The sequence below is a fragment of the Rhinolophus sinicus genome, chromosome 7, assembly GCF_057876585.1.
Source record: "Rhinolophus sinicus isolate RSI-liver-muscle chromosome 7, RSI-T2T, whole genome shotgun sequence".
NCBI lineage: Eukaryota > Metazoa > Chordata > Mammalia > Chiroptera > Rhinolophidae > Rhinolophus > Rhinolophus sinicus.
This window is the reverse complement of record NC_142507.1, coordinates 4,716,068-4,733,406: the sequence shown is the minus strand read 5'-3', so window position 1 is coordinate 4,733,406 and position 17,339 is coordinate 4,716,068. Positions and strand designations below refer to the sequence as shown.

The 17,339-nt window shown below is 44.9% G+C and overlaps 1 protein-coding gene across 1 annotated transcript in view; it reads right to left on the bottom strand.

The window, feature by feature from the left end:
• TPD52 (tumor protein D52) overlaps positions 1 to 14,935 on the bottom strand; it is an 86,401-nt gene extending 71,466 nt beyond the window's left edge. The window contains exon 1 of the mRNA XM_074319265.2: positions 14,777 to 14,935. Coding sequence (XP_074175366.2) covers positions 14,777 to 14,795 — 19 coding nt within the window. The 5' untranslated portion in view covers positions 14,796 to 14,935. The remainder of the gene's footprint in view (positions 1 to 14,776) is intronic.
• Positions 14,936 to 17,339: the final 2,404 nt, after the last annotated feature.

Sequence of the window (17,339 nt, the reverse complement as noted above, 5' to 3'; positions counted from 1 at the left end):
TTTCTGTGCTAGAAGAAGCCAGACTATCAGGGAGTGGCTGAAATACAAGAACCCTTTCTGCTTCTTTTCATCCAGGACCTGGCTCAGTGCCTGGCACACGGTAGGTGCTCGAGGAGTGGGAATGAGGGACTGTAGACACGTCGGAATTTTCCTCCTTCAGGTGGGGGGCACATTACAGGGCCACCCCACCCCCAGCAATCACTCTTAGGAGCAGCACAAACAGCACGACAAACTGGGAAAGACTAATACCGACGTCAAATCTTTTAGTCAAGAAGTAACACTGTTCCTCTGCATAGTAGGCCAACTCCAGACTAAATCAACACTTTCACTTTGAGGCAAAAGGAGAACAAAATATTTTTTCCTTAAAAGCAATCAACGCCCTTTATTCTGAGGTAATGTTCTTCCTGATTTTGAGAGGGTAGAGGAGTATTTATAAAATCTCACATTTATTTTAAAAATACCATCTTGTTGGTTGTTTTATGACTTGGCAAAACAAGGAAATGACAAACCCAGTGTGAGCTTTCCCCATCCCCCGTAATTTTAAGTTTAGCAATCTTTGTAATATAAAATATTAGGAATGGCGGTGCTAGGATGTCACACCCACTTACCCTGTACAACTTACCTACGATGGCAGCCTTACCTGAGACCTGCCCAACTCACCTCATGTCCCGGCACATGTCACTGCCGGGACACGAGCAGAAAAAGAGGAATAACTGGGTTAAAAGGTGGAGGTTGCGTTTGGTTATAAGCATATAGAGTCTGACACCATATACTTATATAGCGACACTATATACTGAGGGAAGAAAATCCAGATTGGAGAAGTCTAATGATGACTTCACATAAAAAAGATACATTTGGAACCATATCCTCTGGAAACTTTAGCAAGTGAGCCATCAGTACTGAGGGCCATCCTTAACAATCAAGTGAACTGAGAGGGGGGGAAAACAGTTGAATATCACTGTTTTAGGAAGTCTACGGAAAATGAAAAAAAAGATTGGCCAGCAGCCCAAAGCACATGTCGGGTGGAATTTGTGAAGGGCCCAAACAGCACATTTTTACAATTTTCCTAGCAACTCTGCTTTAGCCTAGATGAGGAGACTCAAGCAAGTTCCACAGGGCTGGGTATTGAGGTGGTCAACATAGCGAAGAGTCAGAGTGACATTCCCCAGGAGAACAAAACTGAGGTAGAAAACACACACACTCAGCAGTTTCAACTCCGCATCACCCTCAACCAACGTGCTCGCATAAAGAAGGATTAAACAACGGCATTCAGGAAAGCACTTGTGTACAGTAGTTTCAAAAACTTCTGTGAAGAAGCCAAACGTCCATTAACAGAAGTTAAACCGAGGCACATCTACACCCTGGAACACGAAGCCGCAGTTAGAATGAAACGACCAACACGTACGAGCACAGAAAACTCTCCACGACACAGAGCTGATGAAAAATACAGAAGCATATATAGGATGACAGCATTTGCTTTTTAAATTTATTTTTTATTTTTTTAATAAGCAAGCAGGGTTTATTAGTGATACAGTCTCAGGGAAGAGAATGGGCCTAGCTGAGGTGGGGAAGAGGGAGAAGGGGGGGGGAGGAGAAGGGGAGGGAGGGAGGGAGAGAGGGAGGCAGGGAGGGAGAGAGATCAAGGGCCAGAGAGCTGAGGGCGGGCCAGAGAGAGGAGCATTTGCTTTTTTAAAAAAGACACACACACACAGACACACACACACACACACACATACACACACACGCTCACAGTATCAATTCTATGAGAGTCCCCAAAGTGTGGACCCTCGAGCAGCACATCAGTGTCACCTGGGAACTTGCTAAAAATGCAGATGCTCGTGCCTCCCTGTGGACCCACTAACTCAGTGATGTGGGTCTAGCCTCCAAGGCAAGAACAGCTGGACCTGCGGGTGTACGTGGGTCTCTACACAGATGCCTGAGAAAAAGTCCAACGGGACGCACACCAACCTCAGAGGTCTCCGAACAACTATCTTTATCTATACTCTATTGCCCCTTTTCTTTAACAAGGAGAGTGTTTGCATACATTTCTCCCACAACTGCTTTAGATATTACAGGTGCTGGGAGGGGACCGGGCAATGATTAACTCCGTAGTTGCAGTGGAGGAAAAGCTGACAGGATGGAGAATGGAGGTTCCCCAAGGGCTGCTGAAAGGTTGGAGGCCACAGAAGTCATAAGAAACCAGCCCAGAAGGACCTGGGCCGCAGAACTGGCAGCAGAGTTCAGTGGGTCTTCCCGTGGAGAGAGAGCATGACAGTCAGTTCCCAGGAAGGACAGGACAACTAGCCACCAAGGGATCAAAACGACCTTGTTGTGGGAAAGCCAAACCTTTATGAAGTCTTTCGTTATCCTGTTTTGTTGTTTCTGGAGCACTACACACAGCAGTGGCCAACGCCGCTCTCAGCCCTCACTGTCATCCTTACATGTGGCTGGACGGTCTCACAGGTGACAAGAAAGGAAGCTTTGAAATCTAAGTCACAAATCCTAGTGAGGACATCTAGCCACTACCCCTCTAAGGCCTGATCATCTCCCTTCAAGGGAGTAGGGCCTGGAAACAAATACACACACACACACACACACACACACACACACACACACACACACCCTGTGTTTTACTTCCCAATAACTTCATAGTCAGAAGTGAAGTCAACCATTACTGCCAACATTTATGAAGATAAAAGAAACACACAAGTGTAGTCAGGAATCCACTTGAAAATCAGGCTTATGAAAACCTATAAATCTAATAAGAGGATTAGCCATACTCCATTTTCAGTTGAGAGGTGACAGTAATCTCCACACTACTGCTGCAAATCGTGTTCCAAACCAGGGACAAAACAAAGTGGAATCTCATAAAGAATTATTAATTTTCCGCTTCTAAGAACCTTTAAAAAAAAAAAAAAAGTGAGAGCTTAGCTGATATGATGTCAAAAGGTCACAGAAACACATACCACACAAAAATTTTAAAAGCCAACATCTAAGACAACCTAGATATTCTCACTTTACCTCTACGGTAAACGACCAAGGAAAAGTTTCACTCTCTATAAAAAGTTCTCCTCAAATTTCACTGACGAGAAAAGGCCGAAGAAAAGGACACTCTGGGTCCCAGGTTTGGGGCCATCAGCTACTCTGGTTTCAGGCTTTATTCTCTGGGACACTGAGAGGTCATCACAGCCCATTTGGTCTCTGATAGGAGTGAAATCCCTTGCTGGAAGTGACTGTGGAACTACAAAGAAGCAGCTGTGTGCCACCCAGGTTTCTGGGCCATGTTTCTCCATGGTACAGACAAAAACCTCTGCTTTTTTAAACCTGAAAGCCAGTACAGTTCTTCTAATCTCCCACCATTCAGTCCACTTTTAAACAAGACCAACTTTTTAGCTGTATCCATTTAAGAAGCTTGGATTCTTTCCCCAGCAAAGATGAAGTGAAAAGTGTTATTATAGCCTCACAGCATAGAGACACATCCAATTAAAAAAAATATTTGGTCATGACATCAAGAGCAGTAAAGAAAAATATCCTTTACCTCCAAAGAGAATTACAGCGTGAGCAGGGGAGCATGGGAGCAAGGTGTTAAGACAAATTACAAGATCTTGCATCATAGGTCTACGGTACTGTATCGATTCCTAAATGAGGTAGGAAGCAAGTTAAGTGAAAAGCAAGACACGGGACAGAAATGCCTTTAGGTCGCTGTTTGTCAGAGAAGGCGCAAGCATTGACGGATAAGCAGCTTTCAGCACAAACACAGCCTAGTACTGGGGTGCACACCTCGGGCAGCGGCCTTCTGCGGGGTTGGCCTTAGCGGCACCTTCCAGAACTGACATTTTTGAATACCCAGTAACAGCTGGAGAAAGGACGCAGACTGCACAGGCCTGCCTCTACCTCCCCCATAGCTCCCACCTCAGGGGCGGGTCAATGCTTTTCCTCCCCCCATTCTGACCGCCCCCCCACCCCAGGTACAGCGCTGATCTGGAGAGGACGGCCACCGTGTCCTTGGGCCCGGCCAGCCTCCCACAGTCAGTGACACAATCACTGACACACAGTGAAAAACAAGGCCCTGAAACCAAGGCCGCTGTGGCACCCGGATCAGATCTGAAATGCCGCTGTGAAAATACCCTTCCTCCTCCACACACACCCCTGCCAAATGCCCTCCGTATACATTAATATGTACAACGTGACTGGCAAACCCAGCTTTACAGAAGATCTGTTATGTGCAAGGAGTCAGGCACAAGCTGGGCTGGGGGTCCCTTTGAACAGAAGAAACCTGATACCCGAAGGCCTGCCAGAGCCAGCAGCCTGCGTTGCAAGTAAATACTGTGATGAAGAACCTGAATATTGACTTGACAGGGTGTGCCCGGGGGAGGGGGAGGGAGGTGGGTGCACAGATATTAGTGAACAAAGAAAACAAGCCGGCACCTCTGTTTTCACTTTCCCTAGGATGTGCTTATGTTTCCACTAGTAGATGGATCCCTTAATCAACATGTATATTTGAAGGACTGATGCTCCGACACCAATGAATAAACATGGGAGAAGAGTGTTTTAAGATTACCGAGGTCACTAGGTTTTTTATGAACAAGAAATGTTGATATATGTTTTCCTGCTATGATTATGTTTAACTGATGCAAAAAGAAACGATAATTATTGCAAAGCATAGAAAAATACTAAATACATTAAGTACAGCGGCCCAGCAAGTGAAGAAAGTTATTGACGGCCATAGTTGCTTCCAAAAAAGAAAAACAGAAAAACAAAGTGGGGATGTTACACAGGGATCGAGTAAAGCATTCACTGCCCGTAGCTGCCTGGCTGGAGCCAGGACCGAGGAAGCACCCATGAAGGTGATGTCATCGACAAATTCCTTCTTTTCCACACAGTACTGGTTGAAAAGAACTAAGAATTTCTAATTCGTCCCAAGCTGAAAGGCCAACACCACCCCCATCACGCCCTGTGCACCCTTTCTTTCACCTTTTTCAACATCTAAAGAAAGATGAGCTGAACTGCCATACTGTGAAGGACACAATGACATTTTCCTTTTGTTTGGCGCAGAAAATATGGATGTGAGGTAGTGGTATTAATGGGAAAGTGAACACATAAAAAAATCCCCCAGAATTGCACGTTTATTGTCAAAAGCACTAGGGTAGCTGGGCGGACAGGCGTCGTGGTCAGGAGAGCAGGGGACTCAGGGTCTGGGGGTTTCTGCTGTTCCCTGTGGGCAAGTGCCCTGAGAGCTCAACCCCGGGGACCCAGATGGAAGGGACGCCCACCCCACAGCCTCTCCTTCAGCCCATGTGGCAGTGACACTATGACAGAGGTCCTGGGATGGCACCAGAACAGAACTGCTATTGACTAACCACTTCCCTCGATTCCTTTAATTGAGAAAAAAAAAAATCAAGTTTCCTCTTCATCTTCTAACAAGTTTTAAAAATTATGTGACTCTACGTATTTCTACTTTGCCCAGAATTCATACAAAGATCCAAACACTTAATGTATGATTTTTGAAGATTCCCAATTAATAATTAGAAATATTTTTCTAAGCTTTCAATCATTTCAACACATACCAGAGAGAAAGAAGAGAGAGAGGGATCTAAATTAGTTTTGCAATAGCAATGCAATTAATTAATAATAAATGAACAAACTAGGAAATTCTTTTTCAGGGTGTTTTTTTTTTTTAATTCTTACTGGAAAAAAAATTTAATACTAATAAGAAACACAAAATATACTCGTATTCAATGAGCCCATGAAATCCCTTGAGTGAAAGCAAAACAAAAAGAACAAGAACAACAAAGCTCTTGAGTTCCACTTTATGGCCCAAGTAGGGAAAGATTTTTTAAAAAGTGCAAATCACGTGAAGAAAAAAGGAAGAGAGAGAGGGGGCAGGAGAAACAAAAAGTGAAGAGGAGTAATAGAAACACTGCAAGAAACGCAGAGAAAACCAATGGAGTGGAAGGACCGATGTGTGACTGGAGGTTTACACTTCACTCTGAATTTTAGGAAATTGTCCAAGTCATCTAATGCACTGAAAAGTTGGCTATTTCATCAGCGTTCACTGCTTTTCAAACTTAGCATCTACAACCGTCATGATGGGAAGCATAATCAGATGAGGAAATGTCATCAGAGCGTCTTCCTCTGCAGGGACCACAGGCCCCACCCGACGCAGGCAGACAGCGGGCAGTGGGGCGCCCAGGCCTGCAGTCCCTTCCAAGGGGCTGCCAAGAGGAAGTAAGCTGGGGAAGAGACTGGGAAGCTGGGAAAAACAAGGCCCTGAAACCAAGAGAAATCTGTCATGTAATCATCACTGTTAGTCACAACCTTCATTTACTCCTGAAGCAACCCATTTCATTTCAAAACCAGCAGAAGAGGCAGCTGCAAGGTCTGTTCCTCTTTCAACAAGGACCTGAGGAAACAGCTGACTGGACTCTCCAGTCGGGGGACCGCCACTCTGGAATGAAAATTATTTCTCAAGAGAACCTGAGGGAGAATATGGGACAAATCCAGACACTGCATGAGTCGATTCCACAGCCAAGATGCTCCACGACCAAAGCAATCCTTCACAACAATTCATGTTTGCCCTGAGAAAGCACCACTTTGGGGGGGGGGGGGAAACCATAGCGTTACTGTGATTGGCTTGAATGTGGTCACCTCTGGACTCAAATGCTTCTCACAGCACCCAGGGAAGGCTTCGTACTTCCGCTCCACTAACACTTAACAAGTACTATTATCTGCAAGGCTCTTACACACTGAAGTGAATTATCGCTTATAGACTTGAGTTCCTTGAAGGTCAAGCTCTAGCAATGCCTATTAAAATACATTTTGCACTGAAAGTATCTTCACTAAAACCGGTGACATACACGACGGGAATATTAAATCCCATTACTCTCCCCGCCTCTGCTTTCTCCTCTCATTTTATGAACACACACAAATGTCAAACACAGGCAAGCAAATCTCTATCATTTAACCCAATGTCCCTTCGAAGCACCACTTGGCTTCTGGAAAGAGCAGTCTGGCCTCTTGCATTGCCTCCCTTTACCATTCCCACAGGCCCCGAACCACGAACACACAGGATCTTCCCTCCACCCGTTGGCACCCACACCCCAATCCACAGAGCTTTACCCACGATTGGTCCTAATCACCTAAGCCAATACTTGCTTTTCCCTCAATTGGCTTGGCCTCTCCACAGCCTCTGAGAGTCAAGCCCCCATTTCTGAACTTGTACCTTCCCCGCCCTGCCCTGAAATGTCCACATTCCATGCTCAATTCTCTACTGTTTTTCCTAGGCTGTCTCAGCAAGTTAACAGCTGTAAATACCACACAGGCTGAGGTCTCCCAAACTGAGCTATCCTGCCCCGGCCCTCCCTGAGATGCGTGGTTCACTCCAGCCACATGGACGGCCCACACCTGGTGGCGGGTTTAAACCATGTGCACACACTCGTGGACACTCTTCCCACCAAAAGTGAGGTCTAATTCCCCTCTCCTTGAATATGGGCTGGACTTTGTGACACATTTCTAACCAACAGAATGAGGACGAAGTGACGAAGCCAGGTGACTTGGAGGCCACATCATAAAAAGCCACACAGCTCTCTCTGCCCACCCACCCCTCTACCTCTTGGGTCTCACACCTGGGGAGCCCTGGGCTAACATCCTAAGGCAGCATGCTGTTGGGTCAGCAGCATGGCCAGCAAAACACAATACTCAACGCAGGCAAGCAAAGAGCCATCAACAAACAGAGCCAGGTTGTTTTGGCTGGGACCATACAGTAGGACCAACCGGTACCTGAGGCTCCAGCTGTTTGCATCTTCCAGGTATAACGACTTCTAGCTTGATGCTTCAAGTTGCCCCAGTTGATGCTGAATGGAGCAGAAACCAGCCGTCCCCATGGAGCCCTGCCCACAGTACAGATCGGTGACCAGAATACATGCTCTTGTTGTTAAACCACCAGGTTTTGGGGTGTTTTGTTATGCATCCCTGGATAACTAGGCATGCCCCAAACTAAACTCAGCGTCTCCCTCCCTCTCTGCTCTTCTTTTCATCACTCCTATCCCAGTTCCTTTTCCATGCAATCTGAAAGCCTTTCTCTAATCTTCTTTATCATCAGACCCCCCCAAATCAGACCCCCCAACTCCCTTCCTCACCCTTCTTTCTCTTACCACTTTGAAACATTCCTACTTAGCCTTCATGTCAAAGTTCAAAGGTCATCCACATTGCAAACGCTTTTCTGATGACTCAGGCAGAACAGCTCACTTCCTCCTCCGTCACAGTTCATCGTGGCCTAGTTGGATGCATGCTTGTTTCTCCAGACCCGCCTGTGAGCTTGAGGGCAGGCATCATATCCTACTTATCTCCGAGGGAAGTGTTTCATTTGAACTGGGAGCCCCTGAGTTAGCATTTTACCGGAATATCTAACCCTCAGTTTCACAGTCAGTATTAACGGAACACCAGTGCTAGTCACAGATTATCCCTTCATTTCCACAGATAGTTGAGGTATTACCAGCCTCAAAGAGGTTGAGCGACTTTTCCAATGTCTCAGAACCAGAAAATGATGCAGCCGAACTCTGAACCCAGATGCCACTTCACGTCCAACATTCTTTGCCCTAAACATTTGTAAGTATTTCTGACGCACAAGGACAATCGGCCATTTTCAGGCGTAGACACACTTCTTACTGCTCCCTCCCAAAAGCTGCTGCCATAGCCTACTGCTCTTTTGAACAATAGTTTTGAAAGGAAAAGGGAGACTGGATATAACTCTGCTAGACATTTTTACATATTATGAAGCTACAGTCATTTAAAGAGGTTAGTTGATGGGAATGAACAGATAGATCAATGGGAAAGAAAAGAACATAAGAATTTAGTATGTGACAACAGTAGTATTTCAAATCAGTAGAGGAAATATCTAGTAGTCAATGAATGGTGTTGGGAAATTGACTGAGTAGCCAACTGAGGGGACAGTGGTTAAAATTCATACCTCACACTTTTTATCAAAATAAACTCTAGATGGATGAAAGATTTGCATGTAAAAAATAAAACCATAGAAACATACACTCAAAAGTGAGGAGGGCATTTCTAGGAATGATTCAAAAGCTAGGAGCTAAAAATAAAAACCCATCAATTAGAAATTCTGCTTGGGAAAAAATGACCATAAAGTCAAAAAAAGGAACAACAACCTAGCAATTCCTATCGTGGATGGAAGGCTGCATTCTACAGATCAAGGAGAAATTGACAACACAATTTCTTTGCCACAGAAATTGGCAAAGTATATGAACAGGCAATCACAGAAAATGAAATACAGATCTTCAACATATAAATAGAAGCACAACCGCCTTCATACTTAAAAAAAATGTATACTGAAACACACCGGGAAGCCCTTGTTCCCCTAGAACCTAAGCAAAGATGAAAAAGTGTGACAACACCCTGCCACAGAACACAGGAGGCAGAGGCTCACACCTGCCGGTGGGGTATAATTGGTGCCATTTCCAGGGGATAGGACACAGCACTGTCGGAACACAACAGTCGCATTCTTCTAGGAATGCCTCCTGCAGACAGACTGGCACATTTGTCAAATGGCTTGGATACAGATTTATTTGCTGCAGCTTTGTTTTAATGGCAAAATTATTAGGGGAAACCTAAATGCCCATCAACAGGGAACAAGTTAAATATCATCCATTATAGGACATAATGGGGGGGGGGCACACACACAAAAATTTTTTTTTCCTCCCACCTTCTAAGTTCTTCTGGCTGGGCTACTAATCAAATTAACAGGAGGCAGATTAACAGGAGACGATGTCCCTAGCTCATTACAGTGTACATGCAGGGGTGCCCTAACCCTGAGACCTGAAGACGCATTGGACAGTTGAGGCTTATGTGTACCTTTTTGGACCAAGGAGAAGGGGGCAGGGGTCTGGGATTTCAAAGGCAAAGTAGGCAATTCATGGGTAGACATGAAAGAGCAAGCATGTGCGAAACAAATTCTTGCTGGGCCACCCAGAAACAGTGGGACTCAGAAGGAAGGTCAACAAACAGGCTTTGCTAGATTTCTTCCTGTCTGACACATTTTATATTATGAAGCTAAGCTGATGCTCTCTTCCTTTAAGCAGGTTTTTCCATCTGATTTCCTTTAGGCAGGTACCAGGGGAAGGTCAAAGTTTCTTTCTGAGTCTTTTGTTTCTTAATAACCAGCTTAAAATCAATATCCCAAAAAGTATATTTTGGGGTAGCAAAACTTTGTTCCCTTTCAGTAACATGGTACATCTACAAATAGACGTCTACAAACAGCCATTAAAAATGAAGCAACAATACTGTATTATATAAACATGTTGAATGACCTCTGACGTAGACACTGTATTTAAGTGCAGGAAGTCAGGTGCTAACCAATTTGTGCCAATTTGTATAATATATCCTCGCAAATATATGTATATATATATATAAATACATAATACAAGATCGGACAATTGAGTTCACGAACTTCCACCGTGCAAGTTCACAAACTTAATTGTCCAATCTTGTATATATTTAAATATAAGTATAGGTAGAGTACATACATAGACTCTCTCTGGATGGAGAGATACAACCCTGGGAACAATGGTGGCACTACTATCCGTGAGATATAGACCAGGAGACAGGACTGGCAGAGAGATTTACATTTTGCAACCTTTCAGTCATTTTGAATTGCGTCATGAGCATTAATTACCTGGTCACACTAGTCAAAGCAACATTAGAGAAGTGTGTTTTAAAAACATACTGTATCTTCTTTTAAGGCAAGTTATAAAATGAAATATTCAATAAGAGATTATTTTGTGACTTGTTGAAAAAATTTAGACATAAGGATGGGTATAAACCGATATGCTAATAGTGATTTAATTTTTGTAGAGTAGGATTATAAATGATTTTATTTTATTTTTCTCCATCTATATTTCCTGGTTTCTCTAAAAACAAACAACTACTCTCAGCTACCAGAAAGTACTTTTAACTCAAACATTTTTTTAGCTTCCTTGATTGACATTTTCTAATAAAAATACACTGCTAAGATTATGGATTCTGTACAGCTGGTGCTCAGACGGTTTAAATAAAATTTGGGAGAGTCTCAGGAGACAGATTTTACAATAGTTAACAATTCAAACAGAAATAATTAACCCCCAAAGGAAGATATAACCATCTTAGCCTGAAACAAAAGGAAGAGTAGCACTGAAGTTCAGGGGATTTGAGTGTTCTTTCTTTTCTTTCTTTTTTCTTTTCATTTTTTTGTTTTGTTTTGCTTTTGTTAGTGACCTAATTGCATGCACTTGGGTGTTCTTTTTTGTTTTGCACTGTGAGTGTATTTGTTTAGCTATGTGCATGGATTATTCTGTTCTGAGATCTCGCTAAACACAACCCCTCCTACCACTCAGCTTTCCCCTCGGGACTAGGCAGGCTGCCGCATAAAAATAAATGCAGGAAGTGAATGTAAGCTAACAGAGACATCACACCGGCACCATATGGAAAGTGAGACTCTGACCAAAGACACCGAAAACCTGGCTGGGTCACACACAGAGATTTGTGAGCAGACCCTTAAAATTGTTATCCAGCCATCTCTACATTTGTTTTACTTTTAAATAAATGACACGTCACATTTTTGTTATTTCTACAGCATGGTTACAATGCTGAAATCACAGTGATAGATCATTATGTCACTGTTCCTTACAGCTTTCCCCTCTCCCCAGTGTTTTGGCCCCAGCAGCGTTCCCTCTTCCCCTTAAAATAAAGTTTTGGTATTTGTTGTTGTCTTTTTTTTAAATTCAAACACACATAAAATGCTTAGTAGCTAGCTGACTGTCACTTCAATAAAATGGTGCTAAACTACAGGTTACTACTAACATAGGAGAATACTCAAGTATAAATATTTATTCAGCCCCATCAAAGGTACTCAGGAGGTTTTTCACACAGCATATGCCCTAATTAGCATGGCACACAGCACTGTCAGAGTAGGAATACCACACACATTAAACGTGCTGTGCGGGGCTTAACACACTGAAACTTTTGAGAGGCACCAGCAGCTTAAAGTATATTTTAAATCACGTGACACCGACTGAGCTCTCGATATAAGCAGAGTATTGTGTACAAAGTGTGGGTATAGGAGAAGTTGGGGAGGAGAGCAGAATCTGAGTCTCATACTGAAGACTATTACAATATGTCATTGAAATCACAAGGAAAACTGTTCCTTTCCAACTTTATAGCTCTGTTAAATAAATACGTTTTGAGAACTTCCTATAAGGAGGAAGGTGTAAGGAGACATTTTCAAAGAGAGAAATGCATTTAAGACAAGAGGTAGGGCATATAGTTTTGCATCTAGAGTCTTGTTTAAGGGACAGACAAATGCAAGCAACTCCATTCACATTAAATAAAAAGTAAATTAAACAAACCTAAAATGTCCTGATTTGGCTTTAAAACCTGTGCAGAAATCACAATTCAAGAGAGAAGCACAGCATTTTACAAACCTTATTGCAGCCAGCATTGTTTGCTAGTGAACGTGCTGTGCACAGTCCCAGATTCCTTCTTCACTTTAAGCCCGGCGTCTAATGGATTCCCTGGACGCTGAGCCATCCCTCCCACTCATTCAAAAACCTCACATGAAACTTACACTCTAAGCCCAGCAAAGCCTGGTGAGCAACTTTCTCCGCCTCACCCTGGAGTTCTGCTTCTTTAAAACGCAGGGGAAAGAAGAGCAGGAGGAAGTGGGAAGCAAGAGGGCAGCTTGGAGGGTCATCAGCGGTTCCTACAGCTGGAAGTTACTCCTGGGCACTTTCCTCTTCCATGGTAGGCCGTCCACAGACATTTCTGAGCACCTACTATACGCCATGGGAACATAAAGATGAAACGGGAAAAAAGACAGGCCGATGGACCCAGACATGTAAGGCAATGCCACATGGTTGTCACCCAGCACAGCTGTACAGGGAGCCCGGTGACCTGCCCCTGGCAGGTCACTCATCTTTCATTCCAAAGCCAGGCTCCAGACTCTCCACTTGAAGAGGATGGATTTCCCTTGCCCTCGAGGACTAGCCATTAAGAACAAGGCCTACCATGACTAACTAATACCTTGACCAGAGAAAAAATATATAAATTAGACACAGAAAAAGAATCCTCTTGTAAGCCAAAGAATTAACAAACTATGTCTTAGACATACATACACAAAAACGAGGCCTACACAGACCACACACAGTGTATCAGCCAACTGGAATATTGCAGACGTACTAGTGACTGATCCTACCAGCCAAGCAGAATACAAAATCTAATAAAGTGACTCACTCCACTCACCCAAGCCAACCACAGCGACTGACTCCATGTTTACAAGTACCAAACACAGTTGTTGTTCTAAAAACATCATTCTGTTAAATATGACAATGGAAGACACGTACAAATGTGCATATTCACATGTTTGACACCCCCATCGTCCCCATTAAAAACCAGACAGAGTAATGCTGGCTTACATGGTGGCTCCTAGGCCTTTTCCTAACGACACATATAAGACCTGTGCTGAGCTTTCTGAAGCAAACATTTGAATGCCTACTATGTGCAAATCACCATGGTACCCAACCGTGGGCAAACATGAAGTACATGCTTCTAACCTCAAGAAATTTAAAATGTAGACAATATGTGTGCGTGTGTGTATACATATATATATAATGTATTACATATGCATATATGTAAAATATATATTACATATTGTATATATGCGCTCATGTTACATGTCAGATTAATTTGATGGGTGGGGAGAAAGGAAGGGTTGGAAGGCTCCAAAGATTCTATCTTACAACTTCTCAAAAGTAAAATACAAAATTCTACATATGGAATACGGTTTTATTTACATAGGAACTCACATGCATGAAGGTAAATCCTGGAGGGTGACAAGCAAAAGAGAAAAACTATTGTGTTAGGACTCAAAACAGCGTAATTCCTATCCCCACTTTCTAAAATTTACCTTCTTGTTATCTTTGGTATTTGTTTTTAGCGTTTATGTATCTCTTTAAAAGTGTGCCACGCATCTGTTACAGCTTACTGCGTTATTATGGGCAAAGGCCTCTAGGATGGGGAAATACTGAAATCTGAAAACGCTACCCTACACCTGCCACATCTCTCTTAAACAATGATTCCATTGGGGGCACTTGCGCTTGACGCACTATTTTCAGAAACACGTGCATCCAAAGTTATGGTAAATAGACTAAGTGTTTTGGGTGGTGGGGTTTCACCTTGATGGCTAAAAGAAGACCCTTACTATGAAAAGCTGCCTTCTCCCCACATAAACCCATAGACACCTCTCCACAATCTGGGGATCCATCTCATGTTTAATATCTGCGTCCAAAACCATCGCCATGGGCTCCAACGCCACCCGAAACCCTAACCGCGTTAATCTGAGAGGGCAGAAAGTCTCACTCCTTGGAAGGGGGTCGGCGGTCATGGTCCCATCTTGAGGGACGAAACGACCCCCCCTCCCGTGCCCAGTGCCTCAGTTTCCACCAGTTAAGAGCCAGTGTGCGGCACTCCCTCGGCGCTGAACCCAAAGCATCACACCATCCGCAGTCCCGGCCCCGTCGCTGCCTCCCAGAACCTTCTCTGTCATCACCCGCTCCGGCCCCCCGCGCTGTTCCCTCCAGCTTGGCCGCACCAGGAAGCGCGATCGGATCCGGGAGCTGTCACTCGCGGCGCGGCCGCCCCAGGGGACCCCGTGCACCTGCTGGACCCGCGCCGGCCCACCCTGTGCCCGCGCCCACGCGGGGGGGCCACGCAGGGCCCGCGCCCTCACCTGGCTCGCCACGATCCATGTCGCCCGCCCGCTGTCTCGCGTCCTCTGCGCGGCGCCGCAGCCCGAAGCCCGTCCCCACTCCGACCGCGCGCCGTGGGCTCCTCCTCGACTCCGCTGGCCACTCCCGCCCAGTCTCCGCCCCCGGAGGCGGCGGGCGCGGTGGCGCTCTCCCTGGCGCCACCCAACCACCTGACCGCCAACCGGTGCGCCCTGCCACGTAGCCGGGCAGGAGGGAGGACCGGGAGCGCGGGCCGCGGGGCACCCGCAGGAAACCGGCCGGAAGGACCAGGGGGAGCTCGGCCAGGACATGGACCGGAGCACGGAGGCTGCTTGGGGATCGGGATGGCGTGTGCGGTCCACCCTCAAGTTATTTCTTGCATCGAGTGTCCTCTGAGGCATCCACGACCCCTTTCTCTGCCTCCAAGAGCACCCGATCTTGGGTACTGCTGACGAGAAAACACAGGAAGGTTATTCAGAAAAGCCTTGCCCCCCCTTACAGTCTTCAGATTCCCCTCCTACCGAAATAATACCGTGTGACAGCTTCAGTAACTGGGTCCCAAACAAGCGAAGAGGCCACAATTACGCAGAATCTCCTGCATGAAATATGTACCCCTCTCTTTTCACGCCCAGGGTGGGTTTTCCGGTGACAAATTAGGAAGCTTTTCATCTAAGAGCTGTTTCTGAGTGCAGGGTTAAACAGACCACTCTGAAATGAATTACGTGAAATGTGGGAAATGGATTAAAGTAACCAGAGTCCAGAATGATCAACGGGGATCTGTTGAAAATGTACTTTGAGGCTTCAAACGGACAATCTGGAGTTCCCGTAGTATGACTGTTAATTGTTAGCACAGCGCCCTGCTTTCAAAGTGCGTTTTGCAGCTACCAGTCTTCATGAAGTCACTCTGATTTTATCGTGCCAAGGTGACGCCTCAGTTGCAGAAGCCCTCTGAGTCTGAGTGACGCAAGCGTCTTTCTGTGTTACATGGAGACGGTGCCTCGGGTTTCAGCACGCAGCAGCGTTGCATAGTACTTCCCGTGCGCTAGGCTTTCACTAACGTGTTTTTGTTATCAGGTAGTCAGCTGAAGCAACTCCATGCCACGTAGGCTATGCAAAGTGCAGCTTCCTCCGGCCTGCATCTCCCACCAGATGAGACTTTTCCTCTTCGGTCCCTGGTACCCACCCCTGCACTTGTCCCCTCTCTTGTGTCACTGACCCCTGGCACTCAGGTCTCAGGCCAGCGGGCTACAGCTATAGGTCCTACTAAGTCATAACCTCCTACCTTGTGAGCTCCAGGAGGTGGAGGATTATTTTGGTCACCTTTTCATCTCTTTTATGACACCACGCATTTAAAAAATATTCTAAGTTCAGCTTTCAAGTTTGCGTTTTAAAACGATGTATATCCTATCTGCTAACAATCCAGTGTTGGGAAGAAAGATGTGTCATTAATACGCTTTTTAAAACTTTTTAAATGGAACAGTAAGGTACATTTTGGCATTGGCAGGAAATTCTATAACATAAAGAATTTTTGACAAGTTGCTGTGCAGATCTATTGTATAGAGATGATTTCCAGAGAGGCGATCTCTCAGCCTATGAACTAACTTGTGGACAAATAAATCGCACTTGAAAATAAATGTTGTGTAGAAATAGTATTCATTCTATTTGTATCTATTTAACTTGGAATTTCACTGTTACGTTTGCTGGAAGTCAAAAAATGCCCTGTGTGTAGAAAAACGTATATGCTTGTTCACATCTGTGGCAGAGACGGCTACCAACCTACCAGATACCACGCTTTCCTATCGCCCCTTCCTAGAAGAGCAGCACATAGGACATAGGAGCAGCAACGTGTCCAGATGAAACACTGGCCGTTTCAGCCTCTCTTGCAGCTGGGAGTGGCTCTCTGACTTATTAATGACCAGTAAGATATGAGCAGAGTTTGCTAGTTGGAACCTCCAAGAAATCATTAAAAAGAAGACAGACTTGGCAATATTATTTTGTCCTTCACCCTTCCCCTCCCTGCTTAGAAGGGCAGCAGCCATCTTGTAAGCATGAGGAAGAAAGCCAAGCCAAGGATGGAGAAAGGCAGAAAGAACCTGAGTCTTCAGGGGCATCACAGAGCTGCTTCTTACAGAAGGAAAAAACGCCTGATGTTTTTTAAGCCACTCTATTTGGCTTCCTGTTACAGAGTCAAATGCAATCCTAACCGATACAACCTGCCATTAAAAAATCCCCTTTCTGGCAGCTTTCAACACAGGCGAGTTCGTGCAGCCCTGAGCTTTAGAAAAATATTAACATATTTTTTTCTGTGAGGTTTTAAATAAGCACTGTTCACACCATAAACAACCTAATATGTGATATTTCCACAAAAGCCTGCTTTTCTCTTGTGTCTTCCCTCTACTTAATTATTTTTTCCTGACAAACAGAAATTGCACGTGCAAGGGACGCTGTTACTTCTGAAATGAACGGAGCTGATGTTTTTGCACCTGCGAGACTCTCTGGAGGATGGCTAGCTCTTACACACCGCACCTGGGTGCACTTAGCTGAACCGTCCCTTAAAAGGCTCCG